The 20,248-nt window shown below is 42.0% G+C and overlaps 1 protein-coding gene across 6 annotated transcripts in view; it reads right to left on the reverse strand.

The window, feature by feature from the left end:
* LOC122560178 (receptor-type tyrosine-protein phosphatase T-like) overlaps positions 1–20,248 on the reverse strand; it is a 1,397,629-nt gene that overhangs the window by 30,367 nt on the left and 1,347,014 nt on the right. For all 6 annotated transcript variants that reach the window (XM_043710562.1, XM_043710557.1, XM_043710558.1 and 3 more), the window contains 2 exons: positions 4,640–4,794; positions 4,193–4,328 (listed from right to left, as the gene is read on the reverse strand). In XM_043710562.1, the coding sequence (XP_043566497.1) occupies positions 4,193–4,328; positions 4,640–4,794 (291 nt within the window). The remainder of the gene's footprint in view (positions 1–4,192; positions 4,329–4,639; positions 4,795–20,248) is intronic.

Below are 20,248 nucleotides of genomic sequence, written 5' to 3' on the forward strand. Positions count from 1 at the left end.
TAGCCACAAAAAGACACGATCCTCTCTCCCTCGTAGCCCTACACACGGAGGGAAAAACCATCATTTCGACTGGGACAACCCATCTATCCTGGGACAGGCTAAGCAAAGGCATGCCAGAGAATTCCTAGAGGCCTGGCACTCCAACCACAACACCATAAACAAACACATAGATCTAGATACCATCTATCAACCCCTCAGAAAATGAACAGGAAATGACATCACCACAAACCCCAGGAACCCCATCCAGGAGAAAGATATAAATAGAAAGCAGGAGACAACAACTTCGCTTCACTTGGAGGTCACCACTGATGATGTTACCTAGCCAGGTAATGAAACGTCTGGATATCAAACCTTCAGCTCAGTGAGCAAACCTACACCCTAGATGGGACCAGATTCAGTTGGGATTTCTAGTCAGCACGGGCAAGTTGGACCAAAGGGTCTGTTTCTGTGCTGTACATCTCTATGACTCAATGACTCTATGCACCTTCAATAGTGCAGCAAACATGAAATATTATTCTAGAATGTATTCAAATCCTGACTCAGATAATTCACAGGTGGAATGAGCATGAAGAGAGTGGTCTTCACATTCCTTGCGACATTTGTGTTTGATAACCTAGTATGCACAGAATGTTACAACACCTAAGGAGTTGAAGATGTTACATTGAGATAAGGAACAAGCAGCCTCAGGGACACCAACAGCAAGAATCCCCCAGAACCACCAGCTCAATCAGCAATATTTGTTGAAAGTAAAAGATAAAACACTTTGCTTTGTTTTACAGCATACCCAAAGGCAGCAGGTACGAACTAGTAAGGATTGTCCTTAAGGAGGAGATAGTGCTGGCAAAGTTTGGCCAACTATTGCTGGTACAATGCCCAGAAGCTGAAATGATAGAAACTGATGGTATCCTCTTCTTGCTCATGGTTCTCACATCCCACTATTTCAAAAGATTTTTTAACATAGAAAATTCACAGGATTGTGGGCATTGCAGACAAGAACAACATTACTGTGCGTCTGGAGTTACATGTAGGTCTGATCAGGTAAGGATGACATTCTCCTTCCCTAAAGGACATTAGTGAACCAGATGGGATTTTTTTCTGACAAACAACAATGAAATCACAGTTATCATTAGACTCTGAATTCCTGACCGTTGTTAAATTCAAATTCCATCATCTGTTCTGGCAGAAGGGTCTTCAGAACATTACCTGGCTCTTCAGACCATTATCTGGATCTCTAGAACATTACTTGAATCTCTAGAACAATATCTGGGTCTCTAGAACATTACCTGGGTCTTCAGAACATTACCTGGGTCTCTAGAACATTACCTGGGTCTCTAGAACATTACCTGGGTCTTCAGAACATTACCTGGGTCTCTAGAACATTACCTGGGTCTCTAGATTAACAGTCCAGTAATAATACCAGTAGATCATTGCCTCACATTTCTCTAACTTTCTGCACATCCCTCACCATAACCTATGCTTGTCAGTTCCTCAGAGACGGTTGGTTCTGCTATAACGCGTGTTTCTTCAACTCAAATTGGCTTGCAGAACATGAATTTTCCTTACCTGCATTGGTTCCAACCCCATTCGTTTAAATAGTGCAGCTATTGTGTGATTTTCCTCTAATGTGAGATCGCTGAGAATGGACCTATCATGTTACATCAGAACTGACTGTACTCATGTCAAGTCAACATGGCTAAAGAGATTTGTATCAAAATGGACTTGTACAGTTGTCCAACACTTTGCTAGCAAGAAAAGCATGTTGGTGAATGAGAAATGGGATGGCCAGAAAAGGGATGTCAAGGTTGGTCCTCCTGCTACTCCTCAACCTATGTTAAAGGCATTCGTCTTATGATCTGCATGAAGTAACTACTATGCTTTTCAACAAGTGTTCTCCTGAGTGTTACAGGACTTCCTCAGTGCTATTCAACAGTGGAGCACTGTTGCAGCATATCAATGATCTTCTCTAACTCATAACTTTTACTGGTGTGGATTCACTTTAATTATACTGCCTACTTTGTGTGAGTGGTATACCAGAGTTATCAGGTCATAGAAAGTGAGGACTGCAGATGCTCGAGATCAGATTTGAGAGTATGATGCTGGAAAAGCACAGCAGGTCAGGGAGAATCCGAGGAGCAGGAGAATCGACATGCTATGCCTTTTCAGCACCACACTACCAGAGTTATCAGCCTTGTTGTCAACAGACAGCCTTTTAACATACAGTATAGCCACTGGTTTGATGTGGTAAATGTCACAGTGGGCTGATACAGAATGATGGCACTTGACTGCTACCAGAAACCATAGTATTGACTTGCATGATTCACTGCAATGGCTCGCACACCAGTTGGATACTGAGAAAGTGGAATCCCTTTCTGATGGGGTTAAATCTCAAGATGGCCATGTAATGTTCATGAAGAGACATGCATGCAGTCATTCACACCCTCTCCCGTAGGGAGGTTTGCAATTGCTGCAAAATCACATGCTTGTCTTGTCTTCTGATTACTAATACAAAAGAATGAAATTTAATCATTGAGAATATTGGAGACCCAACCTTATGAAGCAATAATATGCAGCTTAATGTGAGATGTTGTGAACAATGTCCTATAGGAACCTAGACAAATAAAAGCTAATGGTCATGGTCACCTCCATCGTGGCTGGTAATGCTTTCCTCGTCCTATTCTGAGTTGTAGTTGTAATTCAGCAGGTTGAAGATTTCAGTGAAAATGCCTTTAGTGAAGTACAAACTTCTATGTATTACTTCTCACTGACATTCAGTTAAGACAACTGCTCCCTATTGTAGCTGGATATCGCTGACTTTAAAGAACCCTTCCTGCCCTCATCCTCTTCCAGCTGTTTCCTCCCCTCTTGTGTCACCTCTGTTTATGTTCCCAGTCATATTGTCCAAGGAGAATGCCTATTACAGCACCCTGGTCTGGGGACAGCTAGTTTGCACGGAATGCTTGAAGTCAGAATCAAGTCCTTCAGTAAATGCCATACCAGTCCCTTTCATTATTTTTTTTCGAAAACACAAGAAAGCACCAAACATTTATATAATACTAACTCTAGACAGCATGAATCAATCAATAATCAACCCAAATATGGTGAAAATCCTTGATAATATCACTGGTATGGTGGTTCACCCTCAGTGGTGCTGGAAGAGCACAGCAATTCAGGCAGCATCCGAAGACAGGCAAAATCGACGTTTCGGGCAAAAGCCCGCCCGAAACGTCGATTTTGCCTGTCTTCGGATGCTGCCTGAATTGCTGTGCTCTTCCAGCACCACTGATCCAGAATCTGGTTTCCAGCATCTGCAGTCATTGTTTTTACCTGGTGGTTCACCCTGCCATGTTATATTGTAATGTATGACGTAAATGTACCAATCCTATGACTCGGATATTATACACGCAGGTCTGTCTGAGAACAGAGTCATGGGATAACTACATCACATCCTGTCTCAATGGTAGCAGTTTATGATGGTTCCATTGAAGTACATGTACATCATTCCACAACTGCTGATGAACGTACGTTCAGCTGAACATAGTGTTAGTTGGAACATTCAGCCCCAAAATGGTGGCACTGGCGTCAAATCAGCAGTGCACCTCATGATCTGTCTACTCTGAATATACCCAACAAATGTTCACTTTGTACCCCTCAGTGACACAGCAATCCAGCCCAACCCACACCAGAGATGAAAAGCTAGCATCTACCAGCTTGAAGACCACCCATGTTTGCAAAGAAAATCTGGCATCATGCATCTGAATTTTGTGTTGCATATATTTTGGCACATTCAAGTGATGGTTTTCTGAGGTTGCACTGAAGAGTTTCCTTTGCAAGCTGAGCATATCAGAATATTGTTGAGAAACAAATGGTGAATATATCTTATGTAGCCATAAATTTCCAATGTGCATGGCTGGGTGCATGGCTCCTGCTGGCTGTAGGAACTTGATAAACATATTCCTGGAATAGAGCTTTTGGAGTTATGTTACAGATTAATTTGAATGGACTGCAAACTCTTTTGTTTTCTGTTAAAATGCAATTCAATTAGTATTTCTATTCCTGAAAGTGATAAAATATATTCTCAACATTTACCAGATAAATCAAAGGAGTAAGCTTTACAGGACACATTGAAAATGCAAAATAAAAGAGAAAATCTTAAGGCAGTAAAACCAAAATTAATAAATCATATGATCAATACCTCTGTCTGTACCATGTTGACCCTTTGTGAACGAAGCTCTCTGACACAATTGTAAACGTCCACGACACCTTCACTTTCTGCCATATCAAGCATGATGTCAATGGCAATAAAGCAGCCAGTCCTCCCTGCACCAGCACTAAAACAGGGAAATATTAAAATAATGATGGAACATGAACACACTGCTTGAAGTAATCTGATAGTCCAATGATAATGCTCATTGAGATAATGAGATTATATGTTTTTTTCTAACTGCATCAAAATACAACACTATTCAGAGACATTCAAGACATTTTTAGTTTTTCTATTTGCTGCAGTAATGCTAATCCTCAATGGAGTTGCAAGTTTACTGCAAACAGTACAAAAATGGTGATAAGCATTAACTAAGTAACAAATGGAACACTTGCATGCCAAGTGATGAATAAAATGCGTACTGTGACAATGACATACCTGCAATGTACTATAACAGGACCAACATCAGCTGGGTTCAGGAACTTTACTTGTCTTACAAATCCCAATAACCCCGTCGCATAGCATGGTACTCCATGATCAGGCCAGCTGGTAAAGTGGAACTGTCTAATCTCTCGAATTTCATGATTACCTTTCTATAAAGAGAATAAATTGAAAAGACATTTTCATGTTGTAAAAGGAAAAGATCTTCTCCTACTTATTTCATAAAACACATTTATGTGGACACATAAAAAGAATAAGTGAAAATCTAGGAGTATACAGGATTGGAAAATAACGTAGCAGTTCATGGAGCCAGTTGTAATGTTCGTTCTTGAATGTATATTTCTGCTACAAAACTAGCAGTGAAAACCAGGTTATTCCTGAGTTGGCTAGCAAACACACAATGGTAGTCTTATCTCTTAGCAGCACACTAAATAGGTTATCATATGCAGTCTTCCAGTATTTGTTTACCACGTTAGTTTTTAAAGGGTTCTGATGAAAGGTATGGATCTGAAATGTTAACTCTGTTTTTATTTAGAGATGACGCCAGACCTGCTGAGTATTAGCAGAATTTTGCTTTTATTTTAGATTTCAGCATCCACAGTTTTGTCAGAGAACTAGCAACTCTGTCCTTCCAGTACACACCATATGTCTCACATGACATTGTATTCATTAATTAGTGTGTAAGCACTTATTTATCCTCAATAATGTCTCAAAAAGGATTATCAACATTGTGAATGATAATTCTTTGTTATGAGTTTTCAAATGCTTATTTTATTTTGAATTTTAAATTTCCTCATCACTTTCTCTTCTCCAGTCTGAGAATACGCATTTGCTTTCCGAAGGATGTTTACTTTCACATTACAAGTAAAGCAACATACACGGTGCCATAATTTCCTACCCAAGTATTGATTTGTGGGCAACAATGTTGGAGTCTAGATATGGTGAACAGCTCACTAAACAGCAAACACTGCGGCACTCTGTCTCATCTCACACAATATTGCCTGGATAAACAGTGATTGAGCCTTGTGGAAAATGAGGACTGCAGATGTTGGAGATCAGTGTCAAAACAAGTGATGCTGGAAAAGCACAGCCAGTCAGGCAGCATCCGAGGAGCAACAGAATCAATGCTTCAGGCATAAGCCCTTCATTAAAAATGAATGTGGGGGGGTCTGAGAGATAAATGGGACTGGTGTGCGGCTGGGGAGAAGCTAGCTGGGAATGCGATAGGTAGATCAAGATGGAGGGTTAGATCCGGGATAAGGTGGGGGGAGGGGAGATGAGGAAACTGATGAAATAGACAATCATGCTAGCTGGTTAGAGGGTCCCTTGGTGGAAAATGAGGCGTTCTTCTTCCAGGCATTGGGTAGCTTGGATTTGGTGTTGGAGGAAACTTAGGACTTGCATGTCCTTGGCAGAGTAGGAGGGAGAGTTGAAGTGGTCAGCCACAGGGTGGTGGGGTTGTTGGGTGCGTGTGTCCCGGAGATGTTCTCTGAACCATTCTGCAAGTTGGCATCCTGTGTCGCCAATGTAGAGGAGACCACATCAAGAGCAACGGACACAGTAGGTCAGCAGTCCCCACCTTCATCTACTTATCACCTTTCAAGCAACCTTCCCCCACCTCCACCCCTCTCCCATTTATCTCTCAGACCCCTTGCCCCCAGCCCCTTTCCCCCACCACATTCCTGATGAAGAGGTTATGCCTGAAATGTCAACTCTCCTGCTACTTGGATGCTGCCTGAGCTGCTGTGCTTTTCCAGCGCCACACTTTTTGATACTGATTGAGCCTTTACAGGCAATCACCTGATTGAAGTAGAAGCAATTATAGATAACATAAACACAACATAACATGGACTAAACTCGATACCAAAGTAACTTTAGCATTTTGTAACAACCCAGTCATCACTTCACGTATTTCAGGAACCTCAGCCGAAATTTGGCCAACGTACAGATCATGGGTGTTAGCGTGTCTCGCAAATGAGTGGTGATTGTTCTTATATTGCAGAAAATAACAAAGCTAAATGTGGATGTTTCGGGTGCTCAATTCTGCTACTGAAGTTTTTGTATACTTCAAGTCATAAAAGTGATTTGAGCCAGTTTGAATTAGTATCTCTATTACCACTCAAACACCTAACTTGTGAGTAAACCATTTTAAAAAAGAATGTTTATTGGGTTTGTCATTTTCTGCAATATAAGGATAATCACTACTAGTTTGTGATACACGATTACACCCATTATTTTGTGTTTATGCTGCCTATGGGTGCTTCTACTTTGACCAGATGATTGTCCGTAAAGGTTCAATCAGGCTGAGTGCTCATCCAGGGAATATGGTGTAATGTGAGGCAGAGTGCTGCAATGTTTGCTGTCTGGTGACCATGTTCACCATGCCGAGACTCCAACATTGTTGTCCACAAACCAATGCTTGGGTAGAAAATGATTGCACCGTGTATGTTGCTTTACTTGTAATGCGAAAGTAAACATTCTTCGGAAAGCAAATACATAATCTCAGCCTGGAGAAGAGAAAGTGATGAGGAAATTTAAAATTCAAACTCAAATTCAAAATCATGAGATGTTTCTACAATGCAGATAGGGAGAAACTGTTCATGGTTGAAGAAGGATTGGCACTGGAGACATGTGTTCTTTAATTCAAGGTAAAATGGAATAATTTGGAGAGGAAGTGTGGCCTACTATGAAATCTGTCTGGAGACTGGTTGGCACCAGAACAGAGATCTAGATTAAAATGTAATGAAAATAAGGAGATAATTTTAACACCTGCACACAAAGGAGGAAACAACGGGTCTTGCTGCACACTGACTCATAGACTCTCACAATTGGTCACAGAGATTTGGTGAATAACATCAAAAGGAAATAGAGTCACAGAGATGTACAACACAGAAACAGACACTTTGGTCCAACTTGTCCATGACGACCAGATGACGCAATCCAACCCATTCCATCTACCAGCACCAAGCCCATATCCCTCCAAACTGTTCATATACCCATTTAGATGCCTTTTAAATATTGCAATTGTACCAACCTCCAACACTTCCTCTGGCAGCTCATTCCACTCATGTACCACTCTCTGCATGAAAAACTTGCCCCTTAGGTCTCTTTTATACCTTTTCCCTCTCACATTATACCTATGCCTTCTAGTTCTGGACTCCCCCGCCCCAGGGAAAAGACTTTGTCTATTCATCCTATCCATGCCACTCATGAGTCTATTAACCTTTATAAGATCACCCCTCAACCTCCGACACGCCAAGGAAAACAGCCTTAGCCTATTCAACCTTCCCTATAACTCAAATCCTTCAACCCTGGCAATATACTTGTAAATCTTTTTTGGACCCTTCCAAGTTTCACAACAGCCTTCTGATAGGAAGGAGACCAGAATTGCACGCAATATTCCAAAAGTGGCCTAACCAATGTCCTGTACAGCCTCAACATAACCTCCCAACTCCTGTACTCAATACTCTGACCAATAAAGGAAAGCAAACCAAATGCCTTCTTCATTATCCTATCTACTTGAGACTCTACTTTCAAGGAACTATGAACCTGCACTGAACCAAGGTCTCTTTGTTCAGCAACATTCATTGGATCATACCATTAAGTGTGTAAGTCCTGCTAAGATTTGCTTTCCTAAAATGCAGCACCTCACATTTATCTAAATTAAACTCCATCTGCCACTCCTCAGCCCATTGACCCATCTGATCAAGATCCTCTTGTAATCTGAGGTAACCTTCTTTGCTGTCCACTACACCTCCAATATTGGCGTCATCTGCAAACTTATTAACGATACCTTTTATGCTCACATCCAAATCATTTATATAAATGACGAAAAGTAGTGGACCCAGCACTGATCCTTGTGGCGCTCCACTGGTCACAGGCCTCCAGTCTGAAAAACTATCCTCCACAACCACTCTCTATCTTCTACCTTTGAGGCAGTTCTGTATTCAAATGGCTAGTTCTCCCAGTATGCCATGCGATCTAACCTTGCTAGCCAGTCTCCCATGGGGTACCTTGTTGACTGCTTTACTGAAGTCCATACAGATCACATCTACTGCTCTGCCCTCATCAATCCTACTTCCTCAAAAAACTCAATAAAGTTTTTGAGACATGATACTAAAACAAATCAAAGAATTGCAATGCTGAAGATCTATGACATAAACAGAGATTGCTGAAGAAACTCAGCAAGTCTGGCAGCATCTGTTGAAAGAAAGCAGAGTTACCGTTTTAGGTCCAGTGATGACCCTTCTTCAGAAATGATAGTAGCTTGGAATAGACAATATTTATGCTGATGATAGGAGATGGGAGGGAAAAGGAATGAAGGGATAGGTGGCGATGGAGTTCAGAATGACATAAAGTTAGGCAGACAGTGGTATGAATTATAGCAAGTCAGGCAAGGTAAAGAGCTCATGATGGGGTGAATGAGGAGGTGAAAATGGGCTGGCTGTGCTGAAAGGAACCCATGTGATGACAGGGTCTGTTTGGGGGCAAGGGGAAGGCTGCAAAGGACATGGAGTGAAGTGTTTAGGTTTTAAAATTATTGAACTCAGTATTGAATCCTGGAGGTTACAGTGTCCCCAAAAGGAAGATGAGAGGCTACTCTTCCAGCTTGTACTGAAACTCGCTGAAGTACTGCAGCAGGCAGAGATGTTGGCTAGGGAGCACAGTGGTGGGTTGAAATGGCAGGTAAATACTGATATGTCAAGCAGAGGAAATGGACTGTTTTTCACCAAGATGAACAGACAAGGCATGTGGAAAATCAAGGAGTTATCTTATGACTGGATGTCTTTTTTGAAAAAAAGACTGAATGCCAAAACTTTTACAAAAACGAGTCTTAAAGATTCAACTTGGTGGGGCCAGTGAGAGAAAATCCTGTTGGAAGCCTGAAGGAGATTGGAACTTCATAGACAAGACTACAACTCTATTAGAAGTGTTGTATGGTAGAAAAATGTGATGTGCGGTCTTTGATTGCATTGAGTAGTTAAAGCACCTTCTTTGCACTTTAGTCTAAGGTGCTTACCAAGCATCGCTTAGTTGATGTTATTGGGTCAGTTTAAATGGCGAAACATGGAATCTTGACAAAGGATTCTTTCTTTCAATTACTGGGAAATAATATGCATAATGTTATACTGGTTTGAACAGCAAGGCTGCTGCTGAGATTTGTGGCAGAGTCAGAAGAGAAGTTTGACGAGACCTATCTTGACATCAGGAGCATGTTGCTCGATCTTTAATGATGTTCTCAAATCACGAGGCATCAGAATTGCCAATTAAAGGGGATTATTTCTAGTTAAATGCCTTGTGAACAGCACAACCTGCCTCACTGGACTTCTATTTCCTATCTTGTCAAACACCCTAAACAAGCTCAATGTCAAGAAACCTTTACATAGAAATCAAAGCAGATTCCTGGCTACTTCTACTCACTGCTTGCTTCTTAAGATCTCCATGTTGGACACTGCGCACCAAAATCTCAAGGTGCAGTCAATAGGCATCAGCCATATGCACCCACATCCACAAACATTGGTATGCAACAAATGGGCAGCCTCTATAAATTCTCATGGCACATCTCGATCCATTACAGAACACCTCTGCACTTTAATGCAACACCTTGGGCTGCTCTGTCAACTATCATTGTAAAGCTGCAGCAAGGGGATAGTACTCAAGACCCACACACCCAGCTCCAGCACTGGACAGACTATATCTCTGGCCTGTTCATTTGCTGCCACAGTGCTCACTCATTTTGAGCCTAACTGGACATTCACAGCATCCCTGCCTTGCTGTGCCTTTGCATGCTTTGCCTCCTCAACCTGATCTATGAGGCTCGTATTATTTCTGTCTTGCCTGCACAATCAGTGCAGACTCAAAGCTCGGAAGCTTTTCATGGATGTCAGCACGCCTTGGCCAACTCAAGAGGGATGGTCTTCACTCAGGGGACTTGGCACAGTTAGTCAAGGGCAGATCCAATACTAATCCAGAGACTTGGGCACAGCCAGTCAGCCTCTCAAAGTGGTTAAAGTTAGGATCCTCTCCACATAAGGAGTGTGAAGCCAAACATCAGGCAGCCTACCACGATCTCAACTCCTATTGCCTTACTGAGGGCTGCTTTCCTCCTGGAATGAGAAAGAGGCAGGTATTAAGGGATATAAATATGGTGGGCACAGCTGCTATTTTTGGTGCATGTGGGGAGATGTCCTGAGTGAGTGGGCAGTGCAAAGGGCATGCAGGGTAAGTGGGGTCACAGATTGTGGTGGGTGAAGCTAATTGAGGAAGATGAGAAAAGTGAAAGTAGGAGTGGTGGAGCACAAGCCTTGGTGGGATATGATTATAGTGGCAGACATAGAGTGAGTGTGAGGTATCAGAGAGAAAGTAATGATATTGGTAGGGTGGAGGAGTGCTGGGCATTCCTTCAGGAAGCTGACCATGCATGACCCCACATGGCATCCTCGGACCAGGTTGGCATGTTGTGAGCAGTCCACTGCTGTTCCCAGAGGAGGAAGACATCTTATGTCTGCATCACTCCATCTATCAGGTCTCTACACACAAAGTCTGCTAGGTCCAGGGTGACAGTGTCTGCTAGGTCCAGGGCAAATGTTAAGAACCATGCAAGGCAGCTCCGACTGACAGTGCCTTCTCTGGGTACACAATGGGTTGTAAAGGTGGCACAGGCATAAGGGATGCTGGTGTTTTGGCAGATATCCAGTGACTGACGTGTCATTCCAGGATTGGTGTGTGGTAAAGTGGTGAAGAATCCGAGGTGAGGGCCTTCATAAGGGCAGATGTCATCAGTGAGGCACATTTGGTGAAATATGGCAAGAAAATCTTCTCAAAGTCATGGTGCGAATCCCTTTGAATAACTCAATGTAACTTGCACCAAAAAAAAGGACACGATCAGCTTGATATCTCTATTTTTCAAAAAAGTCTGTAAACAAATCTTAACAGTAGAGAGTGGTTAGAAACTGGAATTCAGTGCTTAAGAGTGTGGTAGAGTATTGATAAGAGAATTATCAAATATCAGACTAAGAGAATTATCTGAGAAAGAATGGCAGTGACAAGGTAGGAGAACACGAGTGGAGAGGAACGAGCGAATTAGCACAGATACAGCAGACTGAATCACCCTCCACTGTGCAGTAACCATTCTATAATTCTCTGATGAATGAAATATGTGAAGACTCATAGAGTCATAGAGATGTACAGCAGGAAACAGACCCTTCGGTCCAACTAGTCCATGCCGACCAGATATCCCAACCTAATCTAGTCCCATTTGCCAGTACCCGGCCCATATCCCTCTATTCCCTTCCGATTCATATACCCATCCAGATGCCTTTTAAGTGTTGCAATTGTACCTGCTTCCACCACTTCCTCTGGCATCTCATTCCATACACATACCATCCTCTGTGTGAAAAAGTTGCCTCTTGGGTCTCTTCTTTATCTTTCACCTCTCACCTTAAACCTATGCCCTCTAGTTCTAGACTCCCCCACCCTAGGGAAAAGCCTTTGTCTATTTATCCTATCCATGCCCCTCATGTCTTTATAAATCTCTATGAGGTCACCCCTCAGCCTCCGACGCTCCAGGGAAAACAGCCCCAGCCTATTCAGCCTCTCCCTATAGCTCAAATCCTCCAACCTTGGCAACATCCTTGTAAGTCTCTTCTGAACCCTTTCAAGTTTCACAACATCTTTCCGATAGGAAGGAGACCAGACCTGCATGCAATATTCCAAAAGTGGCCTTACCAATGTCCTGTACAGCCACAACATGACCTCCCAACTCCTGTACTCAAGACTCTGACCAAGAAAAGGAAAACATACCAAATGCCTTCTTCACTATCCTATCTACCTGTGACTCTACTTTCAAGGAACTATGAACCTGCCTCCAAGGCCTCTTTGTTCAGCAACATTCCCTAGGACCTTACTACTAAGAGTATAAGTCCTGCTCTGAGTTGCTTCCCAAAATGTAGCACCTCGCATTTATCTAAATTAAACTCCACATTTTATTTGAAAAGGTTTTTTTGCACAATATTCCTTTAAGAACAAAGTTGGCTGGGGTAGTCTGAAATTGGATTAATTGGTGCGACATCATTCAGCTCCAAGAAATACCTATGTAACCTGACGTTGCCATGGAGAGGAACAGCTAAGATGCAAATGTTAAATAGAAAGCTAAGTGTAATAGGCTTGGAGTCAACCCATATTTTCTGTTTGACAATTCAGTAGATAATAAAAATGGTTGTAAAGAAGAAACAAAAAGGTTCTCTCTGAATAGAACAGTTTTGTGGTTTGGAGCATTCAAATAGATCCTGGTCTTGAAGCAGGTCTCTGAGTATAGACAGGATGTTGTGTTACTGTGTGTTTTACAGTCGGAAAGAACAGAGGACTGGACACAGGAAGGGTAATGGACTGTTGATTGAATAAGTATTGAGAGTGTGTTGCTGGAAAAGCACAACAGGTGAGGCAGCATCCGAGAAGCAGGAGAATCGATATTTCAGGCCAGAGCCTTTCATCAGCACTCTCCAGTATCTGCAGACCTCATTTTCTCCTCCCTGTTGATTGGATAAGACCTATTACTGCTGTTACAGCATTACCAATGTCCACCAAACCATTCTAAAAGTTCAGAGAAGTGACACTCAGGGGATTTTATCCCAGCACCTCTGTGGTTACTCAAATGAGAGATAGTGGATCGTGTTATGAAGGGTTTTTCTATTCATTTGTGGGAAATGGGTGTCGCTGCCTGGCTAGCATTTGCGGGCACCTCGTCGGATGCTGCCTGAATTGCTGTGCTCTTCTAGCACCACTGATCCAGAATCTGGTTTCCAGCATCTGCAGTCATTGTTTTTACCATTTATTCCTAGTTGCCCTTGAGAAGGTGGTGAGCTGATTATTATTATTATTATTATTATTACGATTATTACGATTATTAATGATAATAATACCATGACTATTTGAGAACTTGGTTTCGAAAGAGGAGGAAGATGGATTTTACTTTTCCAGATTTATAAAGACACGACTTCTTTATAGGTCAGAAAGACATTTTCAACATTGAGTTCAAAACAACATCTACTAAAAGTCATATGATTTCAATCAGCTACTTAGGGAATAATAGGTGAGGAAGTTTTGCTGACGTGTTTAACCACCATGGAGAGAGACAGCAGGAGCCAGCAGTAAATATGCTGGGATAGGAGGAAACTCATAATAGCAGGGGGGTTGTCATTAGTAGTCTCTAAGCAGTCAGGACAGGGAGAAATCCTGAGGTGCATAGATTCATGAGAGAAGAAAGCTCCAGAAATAAAAGGCTATCGGAGTGCCAGAGAGGAAAACATCCTGCAAAACTTCTCATTCTAACAGTCTTGGATGGACATTCACTGAATGAAATACCATCAAGCAAATAGACAGCAATTTGTCAAAAAGAATCTGATTATAGCTATGTCGGCCGAGCAACAATCTTTAATGTGGTGACAGGATTGACTCTTCATTACATTCTTGTCAAATGTAGTATCAATTTTGTAATTCTGGAATGTAATAAACATTTACATTCTATCGTTAAAAGTACACTAGCAGCCTCTTGTGAATATGTTAAGCCTGATCTCTACTGTAAACAAAAAGAAATAACATACATGGTCTACCAAGCCAGATTCCACTCTGCAGTCTGACCCGAGCAGTAATACAATCAGCTGGAATCAGAACAGTAGACACAAGCTTTGATTTCAATGACATGTTGAGTGGTGTTGGATGGAATAGGGCTGTGGTGAATGGGATTCAAAGGCCAAAATTATTGAGCAGTAAGCAAGGAATCCCAACATTGTTGATGCCAAGTTGCAAGGACTATGAGAATGCATATACTCCCACAATGGTGCAGGAAGTGATGCGAGTGCTTGTAATTTCTTGAAGCATCTCTGATATCTATTATTTAAAGTGAAGCATGCATTTTTATTTTAGTTATGCTCCTTAAATGAATTAATTTTTGAATTATCTCAGTTGAGAGTTAACGTTTTGTGAATTGAAATCTTGTCCATCAGTTTCCTTTGGACTGTCTTTTTAAAATTTTATCTGCCTTTCCAGGGCATTTGACGAAAACTATGGATCCATGAAAGGGGAACTCAAATGTTAGGAACAGTGTTCAATGTGCTGAAGTTAGACACGTGCAGAAATAATAGAGGAGGCTGACATAAAATGCTTGTCACTTTATTGACAGTGACATGTCTAATTAAAGTCTAATAGCACATCATCTAACTTGATAGAACTCTCAGATATTGGACATAAAATGTCGCATCAGTGCAGATTCAGCTAATCAGTGCTAACTGGGATAACTCCCTTGTAACATTGTAATGAAATGTCTGGTCCTTTTGCACTGTATGAAGAAGAATCTTAATTTGGTGCAACATAACTGAAAGAGAGATCAAAATTTACCTTTTTATCACTACTAATCATTTATTTCAGGTGCTATTTACTCATGTGATAGACACTGTTAGAAAGATCATTGTTGATAAAGCAGTACTCAATTCATAATCACACAGCTCACATTGCTACAAAGAGTTCTTGGTGCTCAGACCTTATGCTGACTAAATGACGAGAGAACAGAATATTAAAATTCCATTCCACAAAATCCCTCCGGGGAAAACCAACAAATAAGACATACAAACCCATATGGAACTCAATTTACAGCATCTCCATCCCGGAATTTCCAAGACTGGTATTATATACGGTCATTTGTTTGTTGATTGGAGACTGACCTGATGAAATGTTCAGTCATGCAGGTATGATCTATGCTGAATTACTTAATGTCAGCAAGAAAAGCTATTGAGAAGTTGGAATTGAGTTCAGCATACTGGAGCTGCTGGTCTAATCTTTATCTATTGACAATCTTGATGAAGTGGTTCAAGAGCTTAGCAATGGCACACTTAAGACTATTGGATTTAGGAGCAGAAATTAGGTCATTCAGCTCATCGAATCTGCTCCATCATTCAATCATAGCTAATAAGTTTCTCAACCTCATTCTCCTACTTTCTCCCGGTAACCCTTAATCCCCTTGAGACTCAGGAACTTATTAATCCCTGTCTTAAACATACTCAATGAACTAGCCTCCACAGCCTTCTGTAGCAATGAATTCCATAGATTCACTACTCTGGCTGAAGAAGCTTCTCCTTATCTCCATTCGAAAAGGTCTTCTCTTTACTCTAAGACTGTGCCCTCGGGTTCTAGTCTCTCCTACCAATGGAAACATCTGCCAGACGTTCGCTCTGTCCAGGCCATTCAGTATTCTGTATGTTGTAATTAGATCCCCTCTCATCCTTCTAGACTCCATTGAGTATGAACCCAGAGTCCTCAAACATTTCTCATATGTTAAGCTTTTCATTCTTGGGATCATTCTTGTGAACCTCCCCTGAACACACTCCAGAACCAGAACATCTTTCCTTAGATATGGAAATTGCACACAATACTTGAAATGTGGTCTGATGAGATTCTTATAGAGCCTCAGAAGTACATCCCTGCTCTCAAAACAAATGCCATCACTGCATTTGCCTTCCTAATTACTGACTCAACCTGCAAGTTTACCTTGAGAGAGTCCTTGACTAGAACTCCCAAGTCTCTTTGCACTTCAGACTTCTGAATTTTCTCCCCATTTAGAAAATAGTCTATGCCTCTATTCTTCCTACTAAAGTACATGACCTCACATTATCCCATGTTGTACTCCATCTGCCACTTCTTTGCCCACTCTTCTAACCTGTCCAAATCCTTCTGCAGCCTCCCCACCTCCTCAATGCTACCTGTCTCTCTACCTATCTTTGTAAATTTAGCTAGAATGCCCTCAGTTCCTTCACCTAGATTATTAATATATAAAATTAAAAGTTGTGCTTCCACCACTGAGCATTGCGGAACACCACTTGTCACCAGCCTGCGAAAGACCCTTTTTTCCCAAATGTCTGCTTTCTACCAGACAGCCAAGCTTCCATCCATGCTAGCACCTTGCCTCTGATACCATGGGCCATTATCTTACTCAGTAGCTTCCTGTGTAGCACCTTGTCAAAGGCCTTCTTGAAGTCCAGATCAATAACATCCATTGGCTCTCCTTGGTCCAACCTGCTTGTCACTTCCTCAAAGAAATGGGCGGCATGGTGGCACAGTGGTTAGCACTACTGCCTCACAGCACCAGAGACCCAGGTTTCATTCCCGCTCAGGCAACTGACTGTGTGGAGTTTGCACATTCTCTCCGTGTCTGCGTGGGTTTCCTCTGGGTGCTCTGGTTTCCTCCCACAGTCCAAAAATGTGCAGGTTAGGTGAATTGGCCATGCTAAATTGCCAGTACTGTTAGGTCAAGGGATAAAATTTAAGGAAATGGGTCTGGGTGGGTTGTGCTTCGGCGGGTTGGTGTGGACATTTTGGGCCTAAGGGCCTATTTCCACACTGTAAGTAACCTAATCTAATCTAATCTAATCTAAAAAAAATCTAGCAGGTTTGTTAGGCATGACCTTCCCTTGATGAAACCAGGCTGACTTTGTCCTATTTTATCATACACTTCCAAGTATTCAGAAATCTCATCCTTTACTTTGCCTTCCAAAATCTTACTCATGACTGAAGTTCGGCTAATGGATTCGTAATTTTCCATCTTTTGCCTTGCTTCCTTTTTAAAAAAGTGGTGTTACTTTAGTGATTTTCCAGTTCTCTGAGATGTCTCCCTGATTCTAGCAATTCCTGAAAGATCACCATTAACACCTCTGCGATCTCTTCAGCTATCTTCCTTAGAACTTTGGGGTGTAGCCCATCTAGTCCAGGTGATTTATCCACCTCGAGTCCATTCAATTTTTATAGCGCATTCTCCTTGGTGATGGCCACCATACTCAAGTCTGGCTCCTCACTCTCTTGAAGTTTTGGGATATCAATTCCAGTCTCGCAGATTGTCTTGTTCCACTACAATTCGCTTACGCCACAATAGGTCCATGGCAGACATCATCTTATTGGCCTTATAGTCATCCCTGGAACATCTGGATAACCAGGCACCTATGTCAGAATCCTACTTATTGAACATAGTTCCATTTTCAACACCACAATTCCAACAAAACACATCTCCAAACTCTGAGACCTAGGACTCTGCTTTCCCCCCTCTGCAATTAGATCCTCAACTTCCTGACCCACAGACTGCAATTGGTAAGAACAGGCAACACCACCACTTCCACAATAATCCTCAACACCAGTGCTCTGAAAGGCTTTGTACTGAGCCCCTGCTATGCTCCTTTTCAACTCAGGACTCTGCGGCCAAATTCTGCTCTAAAACCATTTACAAGTTTGCTGATGGCACCACTGTTGTGGGTTGAATTGCAAACAATGATGAGACAGAGTGCAGGAAAGAGATAAAGAGTTTAGAGGCATGGCTAAGACAACAATTTCTCTCTCAATGTCAGCAAAACAAAGGACTGGTCATCAACTTCAGGAAGCAGAGTGAAGGACGTTCTCCTTTCTGTATCAATGGTGCTGAGGTGGAGATGGTTGAGAGCTCCAAGTTCCTAGGAGTAAATATCCTAGGAGTTAAAAATCCATTCTGGTCCATCCAAGTTAATGCTACACTCAAGAAAGCACACAAATGCCTCGACTTCCTCAGAAGGCCAAGGAAATTCAGCACAATCACAATGACTCCTACCAATTGTTGTAGATGCACCATAGAAAGCATCCTATCCGGATGCATCACAACTTGATCTAGCAACTGCTCGGCCAAAGACCGCAAGAAAATACAGAGAGTTGTGAACACAGCCCTGTCCATCTTGCAAACCAGCCTTCCTTCCATTGACTCAACCTCAAAATACACCACAAGGATCGGTGCTAGGTCCACTACTTTTCATCATTTATATAAATGATTTGGATGCAAGCATAAGAGGTATAGTTAGTAGGTTTGCTGATGACACCAAAATTGGAGGTGTAGTGGACAGCGAAGAAGGTTACCTCAGATTACAACAGGATCTTGATCAGATGGGCCAGCTATAGGGAGAGGTTGAATAGGCTAGGGCTGTTTTCCCTGGAGCATCGGAGGCTGAGGGGTGAGGAGCATGGATAGGGTAAATAGACAAAGTATTTTCCCTGGGGTGGAGGAGTCCGGAACTAAAGGGCATAGGTTTAGGATGAGCAGGGAAAGATATAAAAGAGACCTAAGAGGCAATGTTTGCACTCAGACGGTGGTACGTGTATGGATGAGCTGCCAGAGGAAATGGTGGGGGCTACTACAATTGTAACATTTAAGAGGCATCTGGATGGGTATATGAATAGGAAGGGTTTGGAGGGATATCAGCCAGGTACTGGCAGGTGGGACTAGATTGGATTTTGATATCTGGTTGGCATGGATGAGTTGGACTGAAGGGTCTGTTTCCATGCTGTACATCTCTATGACTCTATGACTCCATCTGTACTTCCCGCTGCATCAGGAAAACAATCATCATAATCAAAGATCCCTCGCAGTCTGCACATACTGTCTTCCATCCACTTCCATTGGGCAGAAGATACGAAAGTTTGAAACAACGTACAAACAGATTTAAGAACAGCTTCTTCCCTTCTGTTATCAGACTTTTGAATAGACCTCTCATACAATAAAGTTGACAAAGTTAAAAATTACACAATGCCAGGTTATAGTAGAACAGGAAGCACCAGCTTTCAGAGTGCTGCTCCTTCAATAGGTTATCATAACTACCGGTAGTGGGAAGATGTGTGTAGAGTCAGAGGAGATAGGGGAAGCACTTAATAAATATTTTTTGAAGTATTCACTCTAGAAAATGATAATGTTGTCGAGATTTCTGAGATACAGGCTACTAGACTAGGTGTGATTGAGGTTCATAAGGAAGAGGTATTAGAAATCCTGAAGAGTGTGAAAATAGATAAGTCCCCTGGGCCAGATGGGATTTATCCTAGGATCCTCTCGGAAGCCAGGGAGGAGTTTGCCGAGCCTTTGGCATTGTTCTTTAAATCATCATTGTCTACAGGAATAGTGCCAGAAGACTGGAGGATCGCAAATGTGGTTCCCCTGTTCAAGAAGGGAAGTAGAAACAACCCTGGTAATTATAGACCAGTGAGCCTTACTTCATTTGTTGGTAAAGTGTTGGAAAAGGTTATAAGAGATAGGATTTATAATCATCTAGAAAAGAATAATTTGATTCGGGATAGTGAGCACGGTTTTGTGAAGGGTAGGTTGTGCCTCACAAACCTTATTGAGTTCTTTGAGAAGGTGACCAAGCAGGTAGATGAGAGTAAACCGGTTGATGTGGTGTATCTAGATTTCAGCAAGGCATTCGATAAGGTTCCCCACAGTAGGCTATTGTATGAAATGCGGAAGGATGGGATTGTGGGAGATAGAGCAGTTTGGATCAGTAATTGGCTGTCTGAAAGAAGACGGAGGGTGGTGGTTGATGGGAAATGTTCATCCTGGACTCCAGTTACCAGTGGTGTACCCAGTGTTGGGTCCACTGCTGTTTGTCATTTTTATAAACGACTTGGATGAGGGCGTAGAAGGGCAGGTTAGTAAATTTGCAGGCGACACTAAGGTTGGTGGAGTTGTGAATAGTGACGAAGGGTGTTTTAGGTTACAGAGAGACATAGATAAGCTGCAGAGCTGGGCTGAGAGTTGACAAATGGAGTTTAATG

The sequence above is a fragment of the Chiloscyllium plagiosum genome, chromosome 20, assembly GCF_004010195.1.
Source record: "Chiloscyllium plagiosum isolate BGI_BamShark_2017 chromosome 20, ASM401019v2, whole genome shotgun sequence".
Taxonomy (NCBI): domain Eukaryota; kingdom Metazoa; phylum Chordata; class Chondrichthyes; order Orectolobiformes; family Hemiscylliidae; genus Chiloscyllium; species Chiloscyllium plagiosum.